Below are 26,712 nucleotides of genomic sequence, written 5' to 3'. Positions count from 1 at the left end.
ATTATTATTATTCTATCACCTATTTAGATTTCTATTATTTTAATGCTTGGCAATTGTCCTTCATTCTTCTCTAATAGTCACAATGCTTCCAACCTTACCTCAAAATTGATGAGATAATTGTAATGGATTTTTTTTAATGCTGACATTGCAAAATTGACTAGGCGCTTTCGGTAAGCTTCCTAGCTTGCTGATACCCATCATGGAACCTTTCAGAAGTGGACACCGTATTTATTTATTTCCTCTAGTGACCACAAACAGGCTTCCACTGGTTAGCCTGCATACTTGGAGATGAGGTTCTGATTGGGAACCTCAGAAGGTTTTGGAGGAACCTTCGCCTGGCTAACTCATAAACCTCTCTGTGTGGGGCTAGAAACCTTTTCTTCTTTCCTCCAATTTAGGTGACCATTTATCTCTCCCTCTCACATTCATAAGATCTTTCTCTTGCTTACTCTCTCCCCCTCTTTGCTTTTGCTTTTTCCTCCTCCTAAAACATACCTTCATAAGACCCATCCATGATGCTAACACTGTCTTCTGGAACAAGAAATGGTGATTCCTCAAAGACTTCTTTCACCTGAAGAAAGAAATAATGATTCAGTGCCTTGGTCCAAAGAGTCTTGCTCTGCTCTGACAGTGACAGAAAGTTTTCTTTTTTGCAGCGGTAGAAAATAACAAGAGTGTGTGGTAGACAAAATGCTTCCTCTTCCAAGGGCCAGTAAAGAAAGAAAAAAGAATCCTAGTTCTGTCTCCCCATATCTCCTATCCACAGCAAAGCAAGAGGATTTCAGGACTATATGAAAAAGCATGAAACTCAGACTTCACAGACTGTCACGGGATTACAGTCACTTTTCATAGCTGAAATTTGCTGATGGTAAGCAGACTGGAGGACTGAGGCGTGAAAAATGAAATAGGGAGAGCAATACTATTGCACCAAGAGACCTTAGTATTACCTCTAAAAGTAGAGCCTGAGCCTTCTCCTCTGACAGTAAACGCAGTCCAGCTGTGGCTTTTAACACTACCGGGGTCTTCTTCCAGAGATGAGGAGGCACAGCATCTATGGCCATGTCCAGCAATCTTTTGACAGTTTCAGCACCCTGTAAGGAAAAAGAAGTTATTTTACTTACAGTTTCCTCCTACAGGCCATCAGAAAATGACCTTCCCAATTCCTCCTCAAAACCACTAAAACCAGTATTCAATAGCAGAAAATATCTCACCCACAACCAAAAGAAGCATAAAAACTGTGCTAGGCGTCTCATATGAGAAGAATATCTGCATTTCAAGGTCATATATATTAAGAAATGGAATTGAATTTCATTGTTTGTGGAAAGTATTTCTTGAGAGGATGAAGGGAGGCAAGGGAACTGAGTATCCGACAAACCTAGACACCTTGCAGTATGATGAAACTAAATGGTGCAATTACTGACTGAAGACGCAAAAGTCGGGGGAATGTCTGCAGATTTCACTAAGTGTAATATAAGAATTCCAAGTGAGCCCACAGAAAGTAGTTTAATTATAATGACAGCCATAGAGAGGTTAACACATGAGGCACAGGCATCACTGCTGGGCACCTAATTAGTTACACTGCTCTAATAATTAAAGTTTGGCATTAGCAATAAACATTGTCCTGTGAAATTTCTAGAAATGTCTTTTGGGGAAGACATTTCTCCTCTCCTACCCAATAAACAAGACAATTTAGTGAAATCATGGGAGATCTCATCAAAATTAAAAAAAAAAAAAAAGAAGAATCTCAAAGCCATTAAAGCCATTCACTCTTTTCTAACATTTTGCACTCAAATTCCTGCAGCACTGAACGTAGCTAAGAGAACTGAGAAACCTGCTGCTCTCCCTAAGCACTGAGATTGCTACAGCACACAAGGGACAGGATCTAATCTATCACTTCCCTGACACCTCCTTTAGCTTGTGAAAGAGCTTGCTGTCAGCACAGGGGATCTGGGAAATGGCAACTTAGTTCAGGACTGGCCCTGTGTATCACAACAGGATTCTTTTAGCTCTTTTTGCCTTGCTGGTCATTTCTAACTCCTGATTCAATGGAGTGGCCTGGAACAAGTGTGTTGCATTCACAACCATTCACATTTGAAAATAAAGAGGGCTGCACTTAACTTAAATTTCTTATTACAATTTTAAATTAATATATCAATTAATACATCTGATTGTGGAAGGTGGAACTGTCCAGCTGTGTTTTGAAACAAGAAAATCAAAGTCCTGAGGCAGTAGAACAGTAACTGCCCATAGCAGAATTCAGCTAACATGGTGATCAAATACCTGAACTGCTCACGAATTAATTGTGTCCTACATATGTCACTGTGCAATGGCTTCCAAGATAACAGCTAAGAATCAAAGCAAACAAATTACTGAAAGTCTGGTGACAGGGGCAGAGAATACGCTTTGAAAAATATTAAGGCCTGATTTAACCAGCTAATTGCATTCTGACTCTTCCCCTTCTCCCTAACTGATTAACAAAAAACAACTTCTGTAAATAGGACTATATACACAAAAAGTTAAACATTTTCATCAGTCAGAGAAAATCCTATTTGCTAGTCAGTGTAGCATGACTAAAAATGAAAAACCCAACAGTCCTAACCTCTCATAGAAATCAAAAGAAAATATGCACATTCTGAAAAGTGACCAGCACTGAACATTTCAACCAAAAGTAAAAACTGAGAAAATTATTAGTATATGAGCCAGGAATATATGCTTACGTACATTTGGGGTAGCTATAGGGGAAATAAATATTGAATACGGATGCTGCTAGAACCCAAAATCACCTTGTCTTTGAAATTCTCAAAGGCATACAGCCTAGTTAGATCTAGCACTGAAGCAATTAAGCAAACCATCATTCCACTGATGAAATATGTAAAGCAATAGCTCACATTTCACCACGTAAGAATTAATTCACAAAAGTAGAGCAATAGATTTAGAGAGACAGTAGCAGAACCTTTACCCTTTTTCTTGACTCCCAGCAATTACACTTAGCAATATTTGAACTGCTTGATAGAGTCCAGCTGATGTTAGTAGAAGGAAGATCAGCTCAGAGGGAAGGAGGGAGAGCCTTACCTTTTCAGGCTGATCAGCATAGGCAGAAAGGCCTGGCTTCACAGACTCAAAGATTTCTCCTTCCAGCTCTGGCAGGCTTTCTGCACAAATGAAACATTACACAAAGCAGTCAACGACTCAAGTCTTTTTCGTTAGCTTGGTTGTCTTCAACGCTGGTAAAGTGACTATCCTTGATTTCCCTTTGCAAATGCTATTTCCTTCCCAAAACAAACACTGCTCCTTCATTTCACAAACATATTCAACAGAACACTACCCTTATATCTTCATATTCATGAACAATTTATTATGAACACATTGTTATAATTAGACGTTATAATTCTATGTTAACGCATTGTTCTAATTAGAATGTTGCCCAGAGAAATTGTGAATGCCCCATCCCTGGAAGTGTTCAAGGCCAGGTTGGATGGGGCTTTGAGTAACCTGGTCTAGTGGAAGGTGTCCTGCCCATGGCAGGACTAGATGGGACTAGATGATCTTCTAAGGTCCCTTCTAAACCATTCTATAAGTACGTTCATTTTGCATTTGTGAACCACAAATTATAGCAATGTAATACGACCATTGCCTAATCCTAATGAAATTTCTTTCCCTTTCTGTCTCCAAGCTAATTGTGAAATTTTAATTCTTATTAAGGCACATACAGTCAGCTCCTGACTATCCTTAAGTGATTCATCCAGCTCACAAACACAGGGACAGCTGAACAGAGCTGGTTGGCCTCAGGCATTTGGCTGCAAAGCCAAACAAACGTGACCGTTGCTCCCAGAGTGGCTTGGGTCTAAAAGCTGTCCGTGAATATTGTGTATGAGAAGTCAGGGTGAGTCCCTGAGAGCTGGACATTGTACCGGCCCTTCCCAACTAACACTGAACTCATGTGAAGCCACACAGGAACTACGTGTGGCCCTGAAGGGCTTGTTGGCAGAGTCTCACCACCAGCCTTTAACCAGTGCAAAATTCGCTGAGTCACTGTCCCCAAGCTGATTCACCCTCCTGAGGGCTGCTACACGGGCAGCCAGCTCGAGTACCTTCCTTGGTGGTTACAGCTCTTTAATTTAATGATTTTAATTTGTTATAAAATATGACATATACAGATATGTAAAATTTAAGTATTCCTTGATATAATTCAAGGTGCAGACTGACACAGGGTCTTACCTGGGCTCTTCTGCACAAAGGTGTAAATATGAATCCGTGTTCCAGTGCTTCCTGCATCGAACATTATGCCATAAAAAGTGTTGGCCTTTGCATTTATAGGGCACACATTAGGTGGAAAGAGATCCTGGAACCACATGACTCTGTTTGAATGGGAATGAACAAAGGAAAAAGAAGAAAACACCAGTGCTAGAAGGACGGGGAGTCTGGAAGATGCCATCCTGCCAGATCCACTTGAGGAAGTCAAGCATGGATGAGCAGTCATAGAGCTGGAGTAGTTCCTGTAAAGAAAAAAAAAAAAAGGAACAAAAATGACCAAGAGCCCTCTCCTAACAAAGTCTGTAGAAAAAGTTCTGTCTGTACACATATATTTTGCCCTTTGGAAAGAAAACTGCTTTTCAGCACCTCATCCAAAAGATGTTATTTACTGTATTTTGGTGCTACAGCTGCATGTAAGTGATTTGTTCTTTCAGAGTAAAGGTTTCTCCGCTTCCCAAATGCAGAAGAGTCAAAGTAACCCCCTCATCTCATATTTCTAGTTCTCACTTTACTTAGTGAATTTTTTAACTTGGCTTAAAGGTTCTCAAGATTTACAGCCTCCAGAAACTCCAAAAAGCCCAAATGTTATCTGAACAGAAGTATCATCAAAGAAGAGCTCAGGGCAGAACCCCTTTGCCCTAATATTTACACGCGTGAGATGCTGTGGCAGAACACAAGTGTTATTCAGACAAACAAAGAGAATTTCATCTCAGGCTATGAACAGCTGCTGGGAGAGGTCAGCGCATGGAGCGAGGGCATATCCTTCCAGCAGCATCCTGGTCCCCGGGAAAAGCCCGTGCTGCACAAGAGGGACTGTTCTGTGATGTGCACCTGGGCTCTGCATCTCGGTATTTCTCACACTTCTCATTTCTGCCTTCATTTTGTTTATTCACTGTTTTCTTCTGGCACAGTTTTCATTCTCAGAATTAGAAAACAACAACCTGACACACACTGATGCCTGGACCAGTCACCCTGAACACTCAGGTTGCTTAGAGCTTCTAACATCAGCTTCTAGCAAGGTGCGTGACACAGTACTGGATATCCAGATACAACAACTATTCCTCCTCTCTGTCAACATGCAACTCTTTGCATATACTTTTACTAAGAAATGCTAACAAAGGAAAGACGTGGGCACAAAAACGATAGGGCTCATCATTCACTCAGTTAAACAGGAAGGTTGTTTGCATATTAGCAGCAGAAATGAGCGTGTGGTCAGATCCCCACCTTGTGCCGTATCACCTGCACTGACATCCACCTGGAGCACTCGACACAGAGGGTTCATCGGCCCATCAGACACAAGTTTACCCCTCCACGTGCCCACGGTGATGAATGTTTTACCTCTATGTTTTACCTGTTTCTCTGCTCTGCCCCAGCCCCTCATCTGCTTCTATTCCTAACAGTCAGTTATCTTCTAGTGATCTGTTCAGCCCCACTGCGTTCATTCTCTCAACATCTTTATTTCCAACCTCTATCCTATAATTATCCATTCCTAATCCTAACCTCTCTCCTTTCCTTTCTATGTGAATTTTATGTAACCTCTGTTTCCACACACCTTTCACCCATGCCCAGAGAACTCACCCTTCCCTCCCGGAGGCAACCCTTATACAACTTCCATTATTTCAGCCCTTCACCTTTGTCCCTAACTACAGCAAAATGAGATTAACTTTTACCCATTCTCACTAAACACGTCACACTGGGTCATTCTGTGAGTGCCTTTCTAACTCAGTCAAGTGTTCAGCTATCTCCGGAGCACAGAAAACGCCCAGCCCGTTGCAGAAGGGTAACCTTGCTTATCTTCTGCGACCTTTAGTTGAGTCCTCCCTTTCCTAGGAGAGGCACAGAGACATGTGCAGGAGCGCTGATTCTCGATCCACTCTGCCTTACAAACACATTGTGAGAAGTGATTTTATTGTTCCACAAACATGCAGCAGCCCTGGCCATCATCTGCAATCGGTCATGGTTTCTAAACCATTTGCATTTTATGCAGTAGTAACTGAGAAGTTAGTTCCAACCTGTAAAAACTTGAACTGCTGTCCTGAACAGAGTTCATGGAAAGTGCTGAGCTGTTTGGCAGCTTCATAGCTAGGGATTTGAGTACCATGCAGCTGGAATTACCCACATTTGCTTCATCACAGTAAGGAGGTCTGCTGAAAATCCAAGCTGCATCATTTAACCAAATATGAAGCCACACAAATGAGTACTACCTTAGCTGGTCAGGAGAGGTGTTGTTACACAATGTAAGTATTTTGTTTACTGAACAATCACAAATAAAACCTGAGCACCTGCCTTAAGAACAAACTCCAGAGTCTTGTTACAGACAGTGCATGTGACACTTACATAAGCCTCACAATCTCGGTTGATCCGAAAATATCCAACCAACTGCCATCATTAACACCAGCTTTTCTTGCCAGATATCCTAATAGATGAGTCTTAGTCTCCCTAAACTCTAAATTCACTAAAATTATCTTCTGTATCCCTTCTCAGCCATCCAGCACCATTTCGCACTTCCCATTCTCTACTTCTCCCCTGAATTCTTGTCCTTCTTTCCACCTTTATCCACCCAAACAACAACAAAACCAACAAACCTCAGGATCCCCTCTCTCATTAAGAATGAGAAAAGTACACTGAGCCTCTTTGATGAGTGGTTCAGGCTGTTTACTAAAGAGCATTAGCAAACTGGTGTCCACGAGAAGCGTAAGTGTAGGATAGGAGAGCAAGAAGTCAGAGAGGGCAGAGGGAAACGGGCAGAGCGTAACAGAAACGGCAATGGAAAATGTGAAAAGAGAAGGTCAGAAGAAAGAACAGAGGGCAAATTTTAGGGTGGAGGTAGACAAGAGGTAAAGCTTAGTTAATGAGAAAGAAGAATACTATTTCCAAGAAAGTTGCTCTCAAAAAATATAAAATCCTTGCTGCTATCAGAATATAACAGGAAGATGAAACGAGGAACGCACGGAGAGGAGGAACCCGGCTAACAGCGATACGAGCACAGGTTCGTGAACACCAGCAAACAGCTCCGCGGGTGAAACACACGGCTTACCCCCGGCAGGCTGTGACTGCTGCCCACCCCGAGGCGCAGCGCCGGGCCCTGCCAGCAGCAAACACCTGAGGCACGCACCTGCAGCTGGGCGAAGGCGGCAGCGGCTCCTGCGGTGCAGAGATCCCCACGGGGAGCGCTCCGGGCTCCGTGCCCGTCCCTGTCCTCTCCTCTTCGCCCCGGCTGCCGGCTGGGAGGAGCGGGCGGCGTTACCGGGCCGCTGGGGGGGCGCGGGGACGCGCGGGGCTGAGGGAAAGGCGCCGTGCACCGACCCCAGCCTGCGGGGCACGGGGCAGCGCCAAGCTGGGAGTTAACGGCGGGGCGGTAACACGGCCACACGGCCCGCGGGGGGAAAGGTGAACGCGCTACGGGTTATATGGGGCGATAACGCCCATCGGCAGCGGCTCCAGAGCCGGAGCAGTGTAGCGATGCGAGGCGTGCAGCCCCCCAGGTGCTCACACGCTGCTCAGCGACAGCACCGCCAGGAGGCAGGGCGCCTAAACCCACCCTCCTTACACAGGAGAAGCGACACCGGCGCCGTCACGGCCACAAACAGCAACAAAACACCGCAGCACCGCACCGCAGCCCGGCAACGAGACGGGGGACGAGCCCCCTCAGGGCAGGGCAGCACCGGGGGCTCCCCCCGACCCCCGTCAGCAGCCTCCCGCCGTTACCTGCCCGTTAGGAGCGGGCGCGGTTACCGTGGCAACGCGGCGCTGCCCCCCCCCTCAGCCGTCCCGCCCGCCCGCCCCGCTCGGGGCTCACCGCTCGCTCGGGGCGCCGGCGGCGCCACATCCCGCCGGCGGCGGCGGGCGCGTCACGGCGTCACGAGAATATGGCGTCACGGGGCGGTTGCCGCGGCAACGAGCCCGCGGGGCAGGAGCTAAGATGGCGGCCGCGCGGCTGGCGCCTCAGAGCCCCGGTGGCTCCTCCTGCTCCCCGGCTGCTGCTGCTGCTGTGGCGGCCGGGGGGAGGGAGGAGAAGGTGGTGGCGGCCGCTGAGGCGTTGCCGTGGGAGGTGCGGCTGGCGGCGGCTGAGGCGTCGCGGGCTGAGTACCGCGCGGCGTCCCGCATGCTGGCCAGGAGCAACGCGGAGCTGCTGTGGCGGCAGCGGCGCCTGGAGAAGGAGGCGATGGCCGTGCAGGGCGGCCTGGCCAGGCAGGACCAGGAGAAGGCGCAGGAGGTGCGGGAGGGCGAGCCCCTCGGCGGGCCGGGAGGAGAGGCTGCAGCCCTCCTGCGGCTTGGGGGGATCGGGATCCTGCCGTCCTCAGCCTCCTGGAAGAGGGCTCAGAAGAAATAAGCCCCAAAAACGTTTAATAAAATGCAAGGGCTTAGAGGAAATAAACCCCAAATCTGCTAGGAGTGCAGTGAAAAAATAAGCCCTACGCCGGTGGCCCCTATTGCAGGCTGTTGCGCTTGAATCCTGTGTCTGATAAAGCCAAGTACCAAGCAAAAACAAACAAACAAACCTTCAGTTAAAATAACAAACTGAAATAAATGCCCTGTTCATTGAATAAGAAGACACAAATCTCTGATCCCCAGGACATTGGTGAGATTCAATGACAGGAGACAATATTCTTGCTCACAGCCCGTGGTTTTCTTTCTCCTAGCATCCATCATGTAAGCCCTTATTGAACCCCTTTTCCAGTTGCCTGACATTCTCTTGTCTATCTTTTTTTTCCCCTTTTCCAAACAGCTTCTCTTAATACTGCACCACCATCCAAAATGATAAGGAAGAAAACCCTCTGTCTGGATAGTTTTTAATTCTTTGTTAGACTTGCAGATCACTTCATATCTGCTACAGGTGTTTTTACAGTTTAGGCTTGCGTTATCTCCCATGCTTATCACAAATCATGAGTGGTTGTTTCACTCCCTGGTTTTAAAGGTGGTTTAATTGGCCTGAACACTGCAAGTGAGGGACCCTTCTTTGCAGTTCTTTTCTTTCTGGCATCTTCTTACAATTTAAGTTTAAAGAGAAGAATGCAACTAGGTTGCTATTCTCTCTCCCCTGCCATTCCCCCAGTTATTGTTTCTTAATTTCTGTTTTCGCAGATCGAGAAACTGAAGAAGGAGCTGGTTCATTTGAAACAACAAGCACAAGAAGAGAACAAGAAACTGGTGAATGAGCTTTTTGTCCTCAGAACAGTGGGATCCTCTGGGCAGGCTGAATGGTAGTTTTTATTTTAGTGTGAGGAACAAGCTAGGGCAACAAACTGTTACAGGTTTTGGTACAAGAATCTTGCATGAAAAAAGAACTTGAAAAAACAGTGCTGACGTGGCAGTTATCCCATGACTCTCTAGTATTATTTCAGATAATAGGAGGAATATTTTATAGCATCTGAAATAGTAATAGGAACCAGCTGGGTAATGGTGAGGCCAGAGACACAGCAAAAATGCTTAATTTTTACTCAGCTAACCAATAACTAATTTGAATTCTTTTATAGTTATCCTTCATTCATTGCTATTGAACCAAAACAAATCTTAAAAAGAACAAAGAAAATTATTATTTGTTAATCTGGTTTAAATAAGTAACAGAACTGTGCTCATATCCACTTTAAGCCAGTATGCCCCATGAAGAAGGCTCCACAAGGAACTGCTTCCCTTCCATAGATTATAAAGAGCAAAAAAGGATATAAACAATGTTATTGATGTTGCTTTAAAGTAACCATTCATCTCTAGCTTTTTATTTCACTGGAGGGTAGCTTTTGTTGAGTTAGCAGCATTTCTTCTAATGCTGAATTCCTTGTGGTTTTTAAAACACTGCAGCTCAGTGTAATTTCAGACATTCAGTCCTGTGTGCTGTGTTTTGTGTGATAATATTTAGTGATTGACTTCCCTCATTTTGCTTACTTCTTATTGATTATTTCTGATTTGCAGACAGACTATTATGCCCAACAAATAAAAGAACTGGAAGAGAAATTTCATGAAAAAGTTGGAGAAATTGGCCAAATTCAATCAGAACTGAAATTAATAAAGGAATTTCGCAAGGAGAAACCGGCTATGGAGAAAGAACTGGAAGATGTAAGTTTGTCGTAAATGCAGGTTTGCAATACTTAATAAAAAAGCAACCTTTCTGTCTGCATGGCAACACAGAGTTTGGGAGTGGATGAGAAAAGACATGGTTGACCTATTGTTTTTTTGTTTTTGTTTTGTTTGTTTTTCCTTTAAGCACAGTTTACATAGACTGAGCAACAGCACAAGGTTTATAAAATGCAATTTCTACAGCCAGAACTCGCTTCTATAATGGGTGAATGCTATAGGTTTGTTTTTACATTTTTATTTATTTTAAACAAAATTTACATAGAAACATACCAACATGGATGGACTAGAGGATTTAGTATACACTTTGGATCTATAATATGCTTTTTAAGTAGTGGTATTAACTGTAAAATGTTTCAGCTGTGATAACAAGCATCTCAGCTGGCTGATGGCATGAAAAAGGTGCCTCAAGCAACTTAAGTGTCTCAGTGATTCAGCTTGCCTGACTTATTTTTTTTTTTCAACTACAATAAGTGTCTTGAAAATAAAGCAAATGCTTGCTCAACAGCATTTAGATTATTAATATATATCTTCTTTTAAGCTAAGACACTAACTACACTTAGTCATGCATTTTTCAAAGAATGCTTGAGGTGCTGGATTTTGAATGAGCTTGATGACTGAATGAATAGACAAAGTAAAGTAGATTTCTAAAACCGAGCATTAAACAGAATGATGGAGCGTGTGTGAATGACTGTCAGTGATGTGAAAATACAGGCAAAGGTGAGCTTTGAAGAGGAAGCAAAACAGCAATAAAAGTTAGATTAAGTGAATTTTAGAGATTGTGTGAAGATTTGATGAAGATTGAGTAGTGCCAGGAAAAACTACCAAGTACCTTCTTGAAGAATTGCATCCACACTAAGTTGTAAGGCTTAAATTAATTTCCATTATTACAGAGATTTAATTTTTTATCACAGTTAAAAAAGAGTATGAAGATCTCAGACAGGAGACATCAGGAAGCAATTGTGAGACTGGAGAAGAGGTTCCTTGAAGAGAAGGTAAAGGCTGACAACAGGCAATTAAACTTTTATTAGAAAAAAAAAAGATTTCTCCCACTGACTACTCTGTCTTCTATAGTTCTAACAGTTCTTTACTCAGCATTTTACAGATTCCTACATCAACAAAAGTATGATGAGTGGTTGGAGGACAGGTGAAGCTTTTTAAGGAAGGACATGGGATGTCAGGATCCCAGACAGGCCTTATTCTCCACTTCTGTCAGGAACATCAGTACCCTTGGGAGTTCATTCAATTTATTCTTTTCTTAGCAAGAAGTTGCATGAGCTGGAAACTGGAGATGATTTTAGAATTTACACTGTATCGGGTTTTAACTTCAGTACCACAGTTCTGGTACAAAATTTAAACAGGCTTTTCTCCCTTTCAGAAAAGACTGGAAGAAGATACTGAGAAGAAGCTAGTGATGATGACAGAGACTGCCCAGCGTGAGGCTGTTTTGTAAGAAACACTTGCTTTTCATGTTTTCTATTTTACTAATCCATTTTAGTGGTGTGTTTTGAAGAACTAGTTGCCCATCTTACTCTGTGACCTTTGAAAGGCAAAATCAGTTACAATCTAAACTGTTTGCCCTATTTTAAATGTCAAGATGATGGCAGCACTTAAACTGTAGAACTCTTGCTGGTTATAGGGGAAATCTGGAGGTAATAATCACAATCACAATGCTTTTTTCTCATTCTCACAGTCCAAATGTAGGACTAAAGATAAAGCTAAGAAAACTTTGTACAGACCCATGAGAATTTTACAGCTTAACTCTGAAATTAGGGCACTGAAATATTGATTTTCATGTAAAAAACACTAAAGGTTGTGATTAAAGCTCTTGGATTTTATTTCCCTTTGTCCAGGCAGCTGAACAGCATGGGGAGAGAGGTGTTTAAGGAGAATATTCGTCTTCAAGGTGCTTTCTCAGATAATCTGAAAGAGAAGATGGAATTGCAGAAAACAAAACTGAAGTTAGAGGAGGACAAAACTCTTCTGTTACTGGAGAAGGTTTCTGCTCTGGTTTTAATTCTGTTTCATTTCCCCCCAGGAAGGGGTCCCTGAAGTTCTGGGAATTGATGTAAGTGTAGTGAGACTAATTTTTCCCTAGTCAGATCTCTCTGCAGCTATTGAGTTTCAGAGTTGTCTGAAGAAAGCTCTTATTCTCTCTTAATTATGGAGGAGAAATAAGGAAGGATTTCCTACGATAGCCCACTGAGAATAGGTCTCTATGTAGTATACACTACATGCCAAGCCTTCTTTATCTGGCTTCTCCTATAAAAAAAAAAACAAACTGACCCCAGAGAAGTATTCTCTCTTTGGTGTGACGGTGCCAGCATGTTTTACTACATCGTCAGTGCTAGGGAAAAAGGAAACCTCCAGATTTGGTGTGAGTGAAACAAAAGCCCAAAAAATTTCATCTTACCCTTTTAGGAAACCAGCGAGGGTTTGATTCGAAAAAAGATCCTACAGATCAACCATCAGAAAGCACAGATTAGAGATCTGCAGTGTAAAGTGGAAAAACTGGAGATGGCCGTATCTCACATGACCAGAGAATTTGAGACAAAGACTCAAAAAACACAGCATCAAGCACTGATAGAAAACCAGGCAAGCATGGTGGAGATCAAGAAACTGCAGCAATTACTAGAAATGAAGGACCAGGAGATGAATCGAGTGAAGAAACTAGCCCGGAATATTTTAAATGAGAGGACTGAGGTGGAAAGGTTCTTCCTAGATGCTCTGGAACACGTGAAGCAGGAGATCAGAGCGAGTAGAAAGCAATATTATGAAAAGGCACGGGCTGCCTATTACAGGAAAATGATGGAGGCATGTGCAGGGACTGAAGAATTTCCCCAAATCAAGACATTCAAAGGCAACATAAACAGCACAAACAGTGTGTATAGAGACCTAGAGGAAGCAGAGAAATGCTACGGGTATTTTAACACACAAAAAAAACCAACCATCTCTATCTTCCTAGCACACCTTAAAAAAAGAGAGACCTGTGTGATGATATTGTCTAGATTTGGAGTGTTTGTGGAGACTGCTGTAGTGAGAATAACTGTATGAGGTCAATTAGTAAGGACTCTGTTGTCACCTAATCTCACTTTTTGATCGTTATTTATATGAGTACTTCTCATATTCTGCCATGTGCTATGGAATTACTTGCAGAATTTCCAGTATAGATGCATTTCTGCAGTTTCTTTTTTTATAATTATTGTAGCATCTCTGTTTTTTGGAGGTTGTGTAGGCATTGTTCTTCTGGCATTGCTCTCTTGCTTTTCATTCACTCCCATGACCTGAAAACATTGGAGTCTAAAAATTACAATTAACATCTTAGGAGCTCTTTACTATGCTGCTGATCATTTTAACAGAAGCAACCAGTAGATGGCAAATAGTCTTTGTTCAACTGTTCTTCCATATGCCAGAATAAAAAATTATGAGAATAAAAATGAGTTTGATATATATTTAGCTTCTTATGTTTGAACAGTGAAAGAAGCAAGGAAAGGGAAATGTGCTTGAAATGAATATGTTTATGTCTAGTTTAGAGACCCGTATGTTTAGAAGTAAGAAAGACAGTACTGATTTATTTTCTGAATTTACATGCTATGAGTAGCTGAACAAGAGCAATGCAGAAATAAGAGTTTAAAGCCCTTTTTACACATAGAGAATCCAAGAGAGCTATGCTTTTTCTCCTAATGCATTGATCTTTTCTGTGTTTTTCAGGGAAAAAGCACAGTTTGAAAAAGTGGATATCAGTGAGTTGACATGGGAACAAAAAGAACATGTTCTGAGATTACTTTTTGCCAAAATGAATGGCAGAAATCCATGGTAATACTCTGTTTCTTCAGTAGGGGAATGCAGAGCTTTCCCTGTTACTAAAGCTTGCCTGACAAAATCCAGAGTAGGGGATTCCCGGAGACTCTGCGTCTAACATAAGAGTCTAGCTGTGTGGCTTGGTGTGAGATATTGTAGCCTTACAAAAAAGGTGATTTATACAAATTTTGACAGGCACCAGACTATACTGCTAGTTCTTTGTGTGTAGTATCAAAAGAAAAGCAAGTTGAAATAAACTTTTGATAGTACCGAGGAAGACAGAATTATTTTTGCTCAGTGCAGTGGGATTAATTTTGTTCAGTTATTAATGAAATCCTATCCATTTTTATCAGACAAGTAGATAATGCATGTTATGACAGTACCACTCCCTCTATATATTTTGTTTTAATAAGAAAACCATAAAGCAATCTAGCCGGTATTACAAAATACAAATATCCACAGCCAGGTTATTGAAAGGGTACTTACCATATGCTGGTTGCAGTCAGCATAAGAAACCTGGGAGCATGATATGAAAGATGTCTAAAATAGGGTTTACACTGGAAATTCAAAAGTCAAACTGCATTAAATACATTATACACTGTTAACAGAATTTTTGATGGAATGCATGAGTGCCCACAGAGAAGTCTAAAATGCTACATTTTTTTATGTAGTTTGAGAGCTAAACAGGGTGGTATATCATCTTCTCTGTTATTTTTAAAAATCTTTTGTTTAAATTGAATTTAAACTTTATTATGTTAATAGAGCGTAACAAATTTGGTTAAAGTTATTACAGCAGGAATAAGAAATGCATAATTAAATGATTAATCTGTTAGCTTTTATGGTCCCAATTTAACTCCTCTTATCAGTATTTGCCAACATACAAAAATACACATAAAGCTGTATGGTAGACACGCTAAAGGAATGGGATACAAATACTTCATTTTGATTTGTGATAAAAATTATTGTTTTGTTGTTAATTTTTAAGATTTCTATTATAAAATCTATTTTGTGTGAGCATTCTAAGTGAGATATTATTTGAGTAATATTCTAGGATAGGAGGCTAGAAGTTTTCTTCCACGTTAATACCTGTTGTATGGAAACATAAAATGCTATTTATTTACCAATAATTTGTCTACACGTGCTGACAGCCTTTCTTACTCTAAAAATAATTACACACAGTTCTGATATATCTATTAGAAGAATAAATCAGGCCACTGGGAATCAGGAAGGAAACGGACTAATATTTTGGTCAGTCTTTGACAGTCTTCACAGTGGTAGAAAGGATTATTTAGACCTCTGCTTAACATGAAGCAATAGTCACCCCTGTATTTGTAAAGGTAGCAGTGAACTAAAGGGCAGAAACAGCACACAGCAGCACTGACCTCTGCCTATGCAATTTCTGCTTGAGTGCTCCTTGTTTACTTTTAGTTGTTATGGAAAAATCATTAATACAAAATTCAGTAGCGAACTGAACTCGCATTCAATTCATAGTGCTGATTTCAGAGAGTGTACTGCAATAGCTCGAGTGTCCTGGCACTTCTTGCTTGCTGTTTATTGTAAGAAACATCAGGAGTTTGATGTGGGATTAGAAACCTGGCTGAGCATACACCACCCTTAGATGAGGATAACTTTATTCGTTTCTTCCTTACAGGAAGTACAGCAGAGTTCTGGCTACTTCAGCTCCAGCTGATGCTAAAGAAGAAAGCGAAGTCAGGTAAGATGCTAAATTATGCTGTACTATTTAACAACTTGTCAGTAGAAAGCTGTACCAGCAGTGAGATGAAGCAGGTACATCATCAGTGAGCATCTGCAGCTTGATCTGAAAAGGCCTTTCATTAACTGAAAGGCAGATACAAGTTGTATTTCTAGTACATTTAAAATAATCTGATTTAAAAATGCTGTTGGAAATGCAGATAATCAGAAAAGATATTTGCACACAAGTGAAAGGCTCCTACAAATTTCTAGAACACAGGTGTGGCGAAAGTGCAGGGATACTCCTGCAATTCTTCAGGCAGCAGGTAAGCTTGATGTTGTTATAGAAGTTTAGAAGGATTTTAGAATTTCTAAAGGAGATAGTGTATTTTAGTAAGGCAACAGAAAAGTCAGAATAGCAATGCTGATTAGGAAGAAGAATGAAGGTGATTTGAAAGTGAATGACTATAGACAATATTAGAGGCTATTATTTAATATTCCTTTCCCTGGAGTATGAAAGGATGCCCATGTGTTAATGGTGATTTACCTTAAATATTTTACCTTTGCAGCACAGAAAATGTTTCTTCCAACCTAGTATTTGTTACACAGCAAGCTGAATTATCAGAGTCATCATCTTCTACAGCAATCCTTCCACGTATTCAGATGTTAACAGAGTAAGGCAGCTGTACGCTTCACTTGAACAATATCCACAGCAATTACTGACTCATCTGCACCTTTCATTTTGGAAGTTACCTTGTGAACAAAGCTGCAATTCTGAATCCTCCATCTGTTAATGCTGCTGCTTTGACTACAAATTTAAAATTCATCTGAAATACACCAATTTTCCTCCTCCTTAAAATAAAGATCTTATTCTTTCTGAAGCCAGGTGCTACGATGACCCTATACACAGCACTGAAGTGGTTAGAACTCTATGTAGGTGTTGCTGTAATTTGATTGAGATACTTCTTCAGTTAGGAATAGAGTTGTGTACATGAAGTTTGAGAGCTTTTGTGATCAAGTATGTGGGAAATAGAAACAAGGCATTCCTTGAAATGCTGTATGAAGATACTGGTGCAGAAGCCCTTGAGATACTGTAAAAAGGAAGATGTGTACACTGATTACAGGAAACACAGACCAGCCTCTGTGAAGGGGAACAGAGTCAATGTAACACCTACAGAGTATCTTACCAAGGAACAGTCATTTTCTCCAGAAATGTATTAGCAATTTTTTTTTAATTCACAATCAAATTGCAAGGTGAGAATTTTCCTCTAGAGTATAGCAGAAGAAAAAGTAAGATACAAACATAAGAGTAACTGCTGTGGATCCACTAAATACATAACTGTCACTTACAAGGAATCTTTGTCAGAAGGCAGGATACAAAGTCTTCACATTCAGGTTGTTTAATTAGAACAAGTAATGATTACAATCATTAGAATAATACTATTTTTTCATGAGTACTTGAATGAGTTCCCTGCAGATCCCTCATGGCTGCATCATCTTCCAGGATGCAAGAATAAAAGTAGAGGCTCTCCAGCTCTAAATGCACATATTCTTAAGAACAGGGTATACCAAGACTTACCCTTCTCTTGTCATGGGACCTGCAGTCCCTAGGGAACATGAGTGTGTTTGAGCAAATGTCACAAGGTGTCAGTCAATCACAAGAAATATAGCGATAGTCAGGAAAAGAAACAAAACAGGCCTGGCTGTTTTGTGATTAAAACATGTTCTCTCTTCCTACTGACCTGTCTACTTTTCTTACCACCCAGACTCACATGATCCTGTGATAAAAGACATACAAACACGTTTCTGCTTCCACAGTTTCATTATCTTACAGGACCTGTAGGCACATTTCTGTTAGCACAGTAAAAAGGCACCAACCAACTTCTAGGTATAATGAAATTGACAGCAAGCTGGAGAATACAGTCTGCACGCACAACAGGAACAGAAGTTTTCAAGCTGTCAGAGGCACAGTGAAGGTCACTGTACCATACAGGAATTTCTTTCATCCTCAGACAAGCAATCAAAGATGCTTTTCTGAAAAATGCTTAGCAAACCATTTCTGAAGTTTTGGGAACTGCTCAACAGATGAAAGACTGACGTTTTCAACTCCCAAACTTGCTGTCTTCGTTGTACGTAGAAGTCATTTCTATGACACATCCAAGATGTCCCAGTTATGTCACTCAAACTGAGTACTCATCTGAGTAAGGTTAGCTTAAAATCTTAACATGTAAGAAAGTGGTAAAGAAAACTGCTACAAGACGTAGCCAGTATTGAGTCACTAAGGCTAAAGATATTGCAGTGGAAAGCAGAGTAGTGTTCAAGTTCAGAGGGTCTGGAAAGAAACACAAGTTAAGGCCCATCTGTCTTCCCTTTCAATTAGATTTTTTTCCTCTGACAGGTTATTAAAAAAAAAAAAATTGTGTTCAGCTAGCCAAAAAACACTGACAGCAACAGAAAACTCAGACTGTGCGTTATATGAGCCTGCCTGATCTAGACAGAAAAAAGAGGCCCATAAAAGATGGAGCTTTCTGTTTCCCAAGGAAATGATAACAGTCAGGACAAAGCTGGAAAGTGCAACATGGAAGGAGAAAGGAACCAAGGTCAGTATCTGTGAAGGCTGATTTAGTTCCCCATAGTTGGCATAACCACAGCAGGCTTGGTAACGGTGGCATCTTCCTCTTTCCATTGAGAAATGATTGTTTTCAGCTGTGTGTAGAACTGCACTCCCTGGGAGAAAGGAGAGACACATGGGTCAGATGTTTGGCCTTAGGAATTCTTCAGATCTGCACCACAGATCTATCAAGCAGTTCTTGCTCTGTCTGCAAAGGTTTGAGTTTTCCTCTGTAGGAGCAATTCATGTCAGTCTGTTCCTTTCAACAGCTCCCTAAAGACTCCGGTCCTCTGAGAAAACTTGATACTTAGTTCTTGCTCCCTTCTTACATCTCCACCCAGTAAGGTGAGATCTGATGAGCATCTCCCCACTGCCATTTCTAACCTGATTTATCACAAATCAAGAGAGTACTCTGAATCCGCAAGTTACCTGTTTGCCATAGAAATTAGTGTCTCCTCTGAAAGAAGCACGAGAACCGGTGAAAGAGAACATGGGCAGAGGTACTGGGATTGGAACATTGACTCCCACCTAAAGCAAAGGAAAACAGCCATATTAATCACACGATAAAGAAGTAGCAAAGAGTCAGTGATTAGTCACTATAGCTGGATGGCTGATGGTGTGAACAACAACTGTAGGAACAAATCTAGCTTGAATGTACCTGCCCCACATCTACTAAGTGAGAATATTTCCGAGCTGTGGCTCCATTGGTGGTGAAGATTGCAGTTCCGTTTCCATAGGGGTTATTGTTCACCATCTTAATTGCATCATCCAAAGTGTCTGCTTCCAGAACCACCAAGACAGGCCCAAAGATTTCCTCCTTGTAGCAAGTCATGTTTGGCTGCCAAGACAAACAGCAGAAAAAGCAGACTGTAGGAAACAGCATATAGTAAACACACATGCTGCTCATCCTCAGGATATTCCTAGGAGCACCCATCACACTGCATTGCCGCAGGCCATCCGTCCTTCAGTCCTGCCTGCCATTTCACCGTTTCCCCTGCCCTGCTATCTATCTAGTCCACTACAGAGGGCACCATTTGTAATTGCCAAAATGCTTTCTGCTTCTACTGCCTGCCTGATCTAAGTTAGGCCTTTGATCAAGGCTGATTAAAGCCAGGATTAATTCAGGATAGTTTACTCCTCTATAAGTCAGTGCCCAGGATTTGTGTCTCATAATTAGCAGTATTTGACAAATACAAAAGCACCAGTTAGAGTACTTTAATCATTAATAACTAACACAACAAACTACAAAACATTCATCTGATGAGTTTTCTGTGGCTACTGATAACCTTATTAGTGTATAAAAAAGTACAAATCAAAAAATCTCAGTGAAACTTTTACTACTGAATACCTAAATATTTACAATGCATCAAAGGGAAAGTGAATTATTTTAAGATGCTTAATTAAAACAATGAAATTAAATTAGGAGATAGATTAAGAGCCTGAAATATATGATAGCACTTAATCCATAAAATCCTAATAAAAAGTACAACAGAAGAACTATTAAGATCAGTGCATTATCATGTAATCACTCACCAAAAGGACCACAATTAATATTCCCCCCAGTAGCATCCATCTATTGCACACCATGCACTATATTAAGAGGCTGTTTCAGTAAAACTGTGAATATATTCAATTATTCAAAGAGCTTTTGTACCTTGTCCCATAATTACTCTTGCAAAGACTTCCACAAATATTTAACTTCTGTTTCTACAAGTCCTTACACTGCAAATTGCAGGAATGTGTAACAGAAAAAGGAAGATTATGTTTGGCTGTTAGTCACGCTCTTTTTAGACATCTGCTGCTGGCCATTAGTACAGAAAGTACACTGTCCTCGATGGATATTTAGTTTGACACAGTACAAACTGCCCATATGTTCTTTTAATTGGCTGCATTCCCATAAAGTTAAGATTATCAACTCTATTCAGTTTGTTCTGCTCCCCTGGATTCTTTCATCACCTCCACAACAGCATTACAATCAGCACTTCACTGGGACTGTGCAAAAGAAGGCTGAGCTATTTATGAGACTTCTGCTTGGTGATTCTTGATTGATTTTGGCTAACCCATTTGTCAAGTGACCCTGCGGTACACAGCATCAAGTTTTGGTTATGTTACCTTGACATTGGCAAGGATTGTTGGTCCAACAAAATTGCCATTTTCATAGCCCTTCACTTTGATATTACGTCCATCCAGAAGAAGGCTTGCACCTTCTTTTACTCCTTTCTCAATCAGATGGCAAACACGTTCCTTAGCCTGGGGACTGATTAGAGGCCCTAGATCTGCTCCAGGCTGGTCTCCTGTAAAGAGGCAGAGACAAAAAAAATAAATTAACTCTTACAGCTTCCTCTTTATAGGTATGATGGAGGTAACTCCGCTGGCAGGAAAAAAAATGAGAAATATGATGTTTCTGAGACACGGAACAAAGATTTGAGGTGTTAATGAACCGAGGTAGTAGTCTGCAACTTGTAATCATAATCAAGAAAGAAGAGAAGGTATAAGCATACTTTTAGATCACCAGAATGCTAAAATTCAAAAACAGATCCTTCTTAGAAAGGAAAGTTTTCCTCTTTGCATGGCTTTATTGAAAATAAATGAAAGTCAGGATAATTATTCTAGAATTAACAACTAGTTTTTCTAAAGTGCTTGTTTCCATTTTTAGCTCTTATTGCATGCTTACTACAAATTGGAAGGATCTCTAAGACTGTCATATAAATGGTAGGTTTGTGTTCTACATATGACATAACCTCAAAGTTCCAGTTAAAACAAAGCCAATCCTATAAACTGTGCATCACAGTTATATTGTCAAGCTTTCCTACAGATTCCTAACTCCAAGTCTAGGGCTTTGTCCCACTCCAGATAATGTACTAGCTCCCATAACTACAGATCAAACTGATGGAGCTAACAGCTTTCAAGGGATAGATACACCACAGCATGGCAGATACACCAACCTAAAAATCCACAGCTGTACAGAAGTGAAGTACCTAATAAGACATTATCTGAGCCTGTACCTGCATTTACACGTAGATTTTTGGCTCTTTCCACCAGCTCTGGCAGCCATTTCTGTGCTTCTCCCACTAGAATTGCTGTAGACAGGGCCATGCAGCGTTGGCCAGCTGCTCCAAAAGCAGCTCCAACCAGCTGGTTCAAGGTGTTCTCTTTATTGGCATCAGGCATCACCACACCATGATTCTTTGCCCCCTGAAATATAACACACATAAGGTCTCCCATCATTAACCACCCCTGCCCACTTCTTTTCTAGCTCTCTGGCAGTATCTTGATATAGTAGCTCTGATGACTACCAGCAGGCTGGCAAGAAGTGCAGCCTCCACACTTAACTATCAGCAACAAAGTCAGCTTCTGCTGCTGACAGGTGTGTTCTGTTTCAACATGCATAGATAGAGGCAGTCTGTGTGCTGCCGTGTGCTCCGTTCGGTGGCATTACCATGTTAGCCTGGACTCTTTTGCCATTCCGGGATCCTCTCTCATAGATGTACTCGCCAGCCTGATTAGATCCCACAAAGCTGATTGCTCTGATATCCGGATGGTCACAAATGAAATTCACAGCTTTAAATAGAAAATAATACATTATATATCGTGGTGCACAAACATTTCCCTCTGTCCCCATCCCCACATTGCTAAGTCTATGCATCTTATCAGAATTCTTGCCTCTGTTTCCTACATTTGAGTCACATTTCAGTGCTCATGGTGGCCTTTCCCAAGGTGCCCAAGTGATGTTGAAACAGAGTTACCATTGGTTATTTGTATCCTTGGGTTGTGAATTTAATTGATAAAAAAAATTGATAAAAGATAATCTGTTTAGGAACTAAAATACTGGTGGCCACTGCATAGTCAGTGAGGCATTTAATTTTTGTTTAGTCTTCTTTGGTATACACCAAGATGATTTATCTGCTTATTTCAGTTGAAGCTTAGGTAGCTAAAGAGAATTTGAACACTTGCATACCTTGAAAATTCAGACACTAGCTCCCAAAATTCTTGCCACCGTATCTCCCAAAATATTTGACGCAACATGCTAGAGGATCTCCCTGTCACCCCATTTCCCTTCCATCAAGAGTTTTGAGGCATCTTTACAAACCTATCTATCATCAGTAGGATCAGACACTCCAACTTGTTTTAGTACCTCCACTAAACATACACCACAACACTTACAAACTCCAGCCATCTCCCAGGCAGGCTATTATTACCTTCATGCTGTCCATGAATGATATTCAGGGTCCCGTCTGGGGCACCGGCATCCTGAAACAGCTTGGCAAGGAACATGAGTGCTCCTGGTACACGCTCCGATGGTTTCATCAAGAACGTGTTCCCACAAACCATAGCCATGGGGAACATCCACAGAGGAATCATGGCTGGGAAATTGAACGGCGCAATGCCAGCGCACACACCCAGAGGCAGACGGTAGGTGTAAGTGTCCATGTCTTTAGTGATGGAGGGCATTGTCTCTCCCAGTATGAGGGATGTCACACTGCAAGCATGTTCCACCACCTCTGCAGCAGAAAGGGCAATACGCCACTGGGTCATCTGTTAATGGTCAGTCCCCAAACTCCCTTCTCACCACTGCCTTGACCCAAGTCTTCCTTCCAGCCTTTTCCCACAACTGAAAACTCATTGTGCTCCAGAAAATCCCTTTGCTCTGCCAAGTACTGTGAGCTCATTGTGAATGCATTCTCTCCTTAGTACATTATATGCCACTGTGATAGGAGCACAGACACAACAGCCCCAGTCAAAATACAGACGTGGTTTTAGTGTACCCACTGTGGTTCAGTTGTAGCCATTTGAGAACAATCCCTTTACAGCAATTTGTATTCACTCCCAGGAAAAGGAAGGATCTAAAAATTGGAAGTGATTTAAGGAAGTTCCATCTAAGGGAACATTTCAGGTTAAGAGTTACAGTTGTGCTTTTTCTTTCAGAAGGAGGCTATGAAGGGAGCTACATGTACAAACTCCTGGAGCAAACAGTTGCTCAGGAGACCTCCTCCCTTCCTAAGGGATCTGAAAGCCCCTTTTGTAACAGGAGGAGCCAGCAGCTTACGGAGGCCTCGGAACACATCTCCCTCAGCATCAGCCAGGGTCTTCCCTTGCTCGAAGGTGATGAGTTTTGAAATTTCTTTCTGAAAATGGAAAACAAAGTTTATGAGTGTTACTGGAGAGTCTGCCATGACATAGAGTGCAGGGTTAAGTTTACAGAGTGCTGAACATCAGCTGAACAGTCTGAGTAGACCCTGGGAAAGCCTGCATGGGCTGATTTGCTCTTTGTGGACAATAAGCCATTAAGTTGCACAGGCGATATTTAAAAACAACAAGAACAAAAAACAACTGTAGGTTGACTTATATTCTATTGCTTTCACATGTTACAACAAGGACACAAAAATTTGTGGAATCCAAAAACATTTTAACATCCTTCTCCCACTTGTCTTTGTCAACTGGCACATTCTCCATCCAGGCTAAAAGTTCCTCCTGTGTTTTTTTGGTAAAAGGAACAAATGCAGAATAATACTCCTGAAGAAGCACTGCTTCTGTGCCCACATCTGCCTGGAAAGTGCTTTGCCTCACCTCTAAATGAGGGTGACTCTGTCAGCTCAATTATGGTAGCAAGACCTCATCAAGAATTCAGTTAAAGCCCGAGTCTCTCAATGTCATTCACTGAGTCAGCTACAAGGCATTCAGCAACAGTCATCACACATAGATGTGTCTCACCAGATTGTCTTTGATGAGCTGTTGATAACGCAGGAAGATTTGCTGGCGACTCAAGACAGATGTTTCTGACCAGTTCCAAAAAGCCTTTTTGCAAGAAGCCACAGCCGCCTCCATCTCACTGGGTGTAGCTTTTGGTACGCGAGCAACCACTTCATTGGTGGCCTGATGGAAAATAACAAATTGCATCAAAACTCCACTTTTTCCAGCTGTGCCTGACAACCATTCAACAGTCCCTTATACCACATGCTTAATATCCTTATTCTAAAAGGAGATATACTTCTCAGGGGGAAGGAGAAAGATTCCTTCCCTGGAACAGGCAAAAGGCCTGGGCTACAACAGGAATTCTATGAATTTCCTAGTTCTGAAAACCTGCCCTCTCACATCTCAGAATAGACATGCAGAAAGCTGTAAATGCAGTGCTGGCTTCCAAGTTGGAGTTGAAGTGACTTGTCTGATGTATTTTTCAGCTTTTAGAGAGCATAGGACGTGTTTCTGTGGCCTATAGTCTTTTCCCTCTGTATCGTCTTGGCTCATTTGCTCTTGTGCATTAAACAAAGCAAAGTTGCTTTGCAAAGAGCAGCACGTGATTGTGCAATTGACACTGATCTTAGTTTACCTAGGTCACTAGGCTGAAAAAAAGATCTTTATGAGTAACCTTAGTGCCATAAGTGTATTTTAGCTTTTAAGGCTTGTCTTTGTTGGTTTGACCTCCTTCTCACACACACTTAAAAATTAAGTCTGCTTTGACATGACAGAACCATCAGGTAGGTCACTAAGAGAGAAGCTACTTAGGAAAAAAAGAACACTGGTTGCCCCAGAGTGACCAAATGAGCTTCAGGAACACAGCTTGCTGCCCATAACACTTCCACAAAGCACATCAAAATAGGTCTTTACAGAGAAGTTTTAAAAACTGCTGTCCAAATGCTTACTGCAAGGGTCAGAATTCTGGGCCCTTTGGTGCAGGACTCAGGCAAGTGCAAGGGCTACTCATCTGCGCTCATTTTGCACTGCACAGCATCCAGCCTCTAAATCCACAGTGAATATCACGGCACAGAGATGGAAATTTTCTCAAAGGAGAGAAGCTTCAGCTGCCAAGATTTTTACCTAGGACCGAGAGTGAAATCGATCTCTATCAGGACTTTACATGCAGCTGGCATCAAATCGTATCAGGTTGCACACATGCGGGGTGAAAGGAAGCCGCCTGAAGTTCTGACATACTAATCACAGAGCCTTTCCATGAGCAAAATACAGTAAGCAGGGTTTAAGCTTCCTCTCCAGAGATCAGGGTTTTACTACACAGGGGAGATAAAGAAGGTCATCACTTTCCTAAGACTGACATTTCATGCGAAGAGGAAACTGAGAAGCAATTACACGGTGCTAAATCCATCTTAAGCTCCAAGACTAAGCTTTCTCAAGACAGACATATACTTTCCCCTTTCGCCAGACGATTCAATGGAAGCACAGACCCTTGCTGCACAGTGATCGTTAGTATATAAGCAGCGGCTGCTTCACTCACTGGGTTGTGGATATCGATCCATTCTGTAGTTTTGGATTCAACAAACTTGCCATCGATGAACAGTTTGGTTGTTGGCTGTGGAGGACAAAATGCAGGCCAGTGAGTGATCTTTGTCTCAAGGTGCCCACGTGCCAATGTGCCTCATTGCATGTAGGTCTTCATTTACCACTAAGCCTCATTTTTCCCCCACTTTCAAGCAAAATGGCTAAAGCTCTTTCAAAAACTGGTACAGAAAAAGTACATTGCTACTTATGTTCAGAGCCATTTCAATCTATTTAAACAATATGTTACTAAGAAAATTAAAAACCTGCAATTCATAAATGTTTAGAAAAAAAAACAGTTAATAATTCACTTTGTGAGGATTCCACCCACCCGGTACAAACTGTACTACGTTCCTTTCCCATCAAACCACTAAGCGGGTTCATCTTTCAACCTCATAGCTGCAGGCACTAAGCTGGCCTTTCCCTGCCCCCCTGTGGTTCTGCAGCTGTGGGTGAGGAACCTGTGGGCGCCGAGTTCACAGAGATTGGATCTGGCAGGCAGCATGGAGGGAGGACACCACTTCCCAACTCACGTGCAGGGGAGAGGCAAAGGCACAGACCCTGAGCAGCCCCCGGAGGGGAGCTCGGGCACCCCAGCACCTGGCTGCCAGGGGAGGCCCCGAGCTCGACGCCTCCTCACAGCGCAATTTTGGATTATTTGAAAGGGGGAGGAGCCCCCCCACGCCCCCACACCCCCACACCCCCCCGGGCACTCACCACAGCGGACGAGGAGGAGGCGGCTGAGGCGCCCCATGGCGCCCCGGCTCTCCGCGGCAGCTGCCAACACACAGACACGGCGCGGTCAGGGCGAGCTCCGCACCCCCTCCCCAGCTCCCCCCCCCGCCGACCCAAACCCCCCTCAGGCTCCCGGAGCCGCCCCCGCGGTCCCGGCCCCGCCGCCTCACCCCCAGCGCCAGGCGCCGCCGCCCACCCCAAGCCCCCCGCGCTGCCGCCGCCGCCGCCGCCGCCATGCCGGCCGAGGGTCCCTGCCCCCCCCACACCCCCACCCCTCC

The 26,712-nt window shown here is 42.4% G+C and overlaps 3 protein-coding genes across 8 annotated transcripts in view; 1 reads left to right on the top strand and 2 right to left on the bottom strand.

Annotated features, from left to right (window-relative positions):
* ENTPD5 (ectonucleoside triphosphate diphosphohydrolase 5 (inactive)) overlaps positions 1–8,186 on the bottom strand; it is a 21,371-nt gene extending 13,185 nt beyond the window's left edge. The window contains exons 1-6 of one of the 4 annotated variants that reach the window (XM_068683265.1): positions 8,054–8,178; positions 7,370–7,566; positions 4,219–4,496; positions 3,073–3,152; positions 948–1,091; positions 496–571 (exon numbers count right to left, since the gene is read on the bottom strand). In XM_068683265.1, the coding sequence (XP_068539366.1) occupies positions 496–571; positions 948–1,091; positions 3,073–3,152; positions 4,219–4,480 (562 nt within the window). In that variant the 5' untranslated portion in view covers positions 4,481–4,496; positions 7,370–7,566; positions 8,054–8,178. Of the gene's footprint in view, positions 1–495; positions 572–947; positions 1,092–3,072; positions 3,153–4,218; positions 4,497–7,291; positions 7,957–8,053 lie in introns of those variants that run through there. The other 3 variants (XM_068683266.1, XM_068683268.1, XM_068683267.1) reach the window with 3 other exon arrangements.
* BBOF1 (basal body orientation factor 1) lies at positions 8,177–18,328 on the top strand. 3 transcript variants are annotated; one of them, XM_068683260.1, is made up of 10 exons: positions 8,177–8,470; positions 9,340–9,405; positions 10,165–10,308; positions 11,241–11,321; positions 11,705–11,775; positions 12,180–12,324; positions 12,748–13,247; positions 14,038–14,069; positions 15,779–15,841; positions 16,389–18,328. In XM_068683260.1, the coding sequence occupies exons 1-10, from the start codon at positions 8,177–8,179 to the stop codon at positions 16,412–16,414; spliced, it is 1,422 nt and encodes a 473-aa protein (XP_068539361.1). In that variant the 3' UTR covers positions 16,415–18,328. The 3 variants fall into 3 exon arrangements, with proteins under 3 accessions (XP_068539361.1, XP_068539359.1, XP_068539360.1); XM_068683258.1 differs by having other exon boundaries at positions 14,038–14,142; XM_068683259.1 differs by lacking the exon at positions 16,389–18,328 and having other exon boundaries at positions 15,779–16,259.
* Positions 17,033–26,712, bottom strand: ALDH6A1 (aldehyde dehydrogenase 6 family member A1). Its single transcript, XM_068683257.1, has 12 exons — positions 26,605–26,712; positions 26,417–26,476; positions 25,659–25,733; positions 24,143–24,304; positions 23,478–23,556; positions 22,630–22,932; positions 21,870–21,991; positions 21,436–21,625; positions 20,543–20,724; positions 19,089–19,268; positions 18,860–18,958; positions 17,033–18,546 (listed from the first exon to the last, which is right to left on the bottom strand). Exons 1-12 carry the CDS (start codon positions 26,668–26,670, stop codon positions 18,442–18,444), a joined length of 1,623 nt encoding a protein of 540 aa, XP_068539358.1. The 5' UTR covers positions 26,671–26,712; the 3' UTR covers positions 17,033–18,441.

The sequence above is a fragment of the Anas acuta genome, chromosome 5, assembly GCF_963932015.1.
Source record: "Anas acuta chromosome 5, bAnaAcu1.1, whole genome shotgun sequence".
In the NCBI taxonomy this organism is placed as follows: Eukaryota; Metazoa; Chordata; class Aves; order Anseriformes; family Anatidae; genus Anas; species Anas acuta.
Note: the sequence above shows the minus strand (reverse complement) of the source record. Positions and strands in the feature narration are given on the sequence as shown.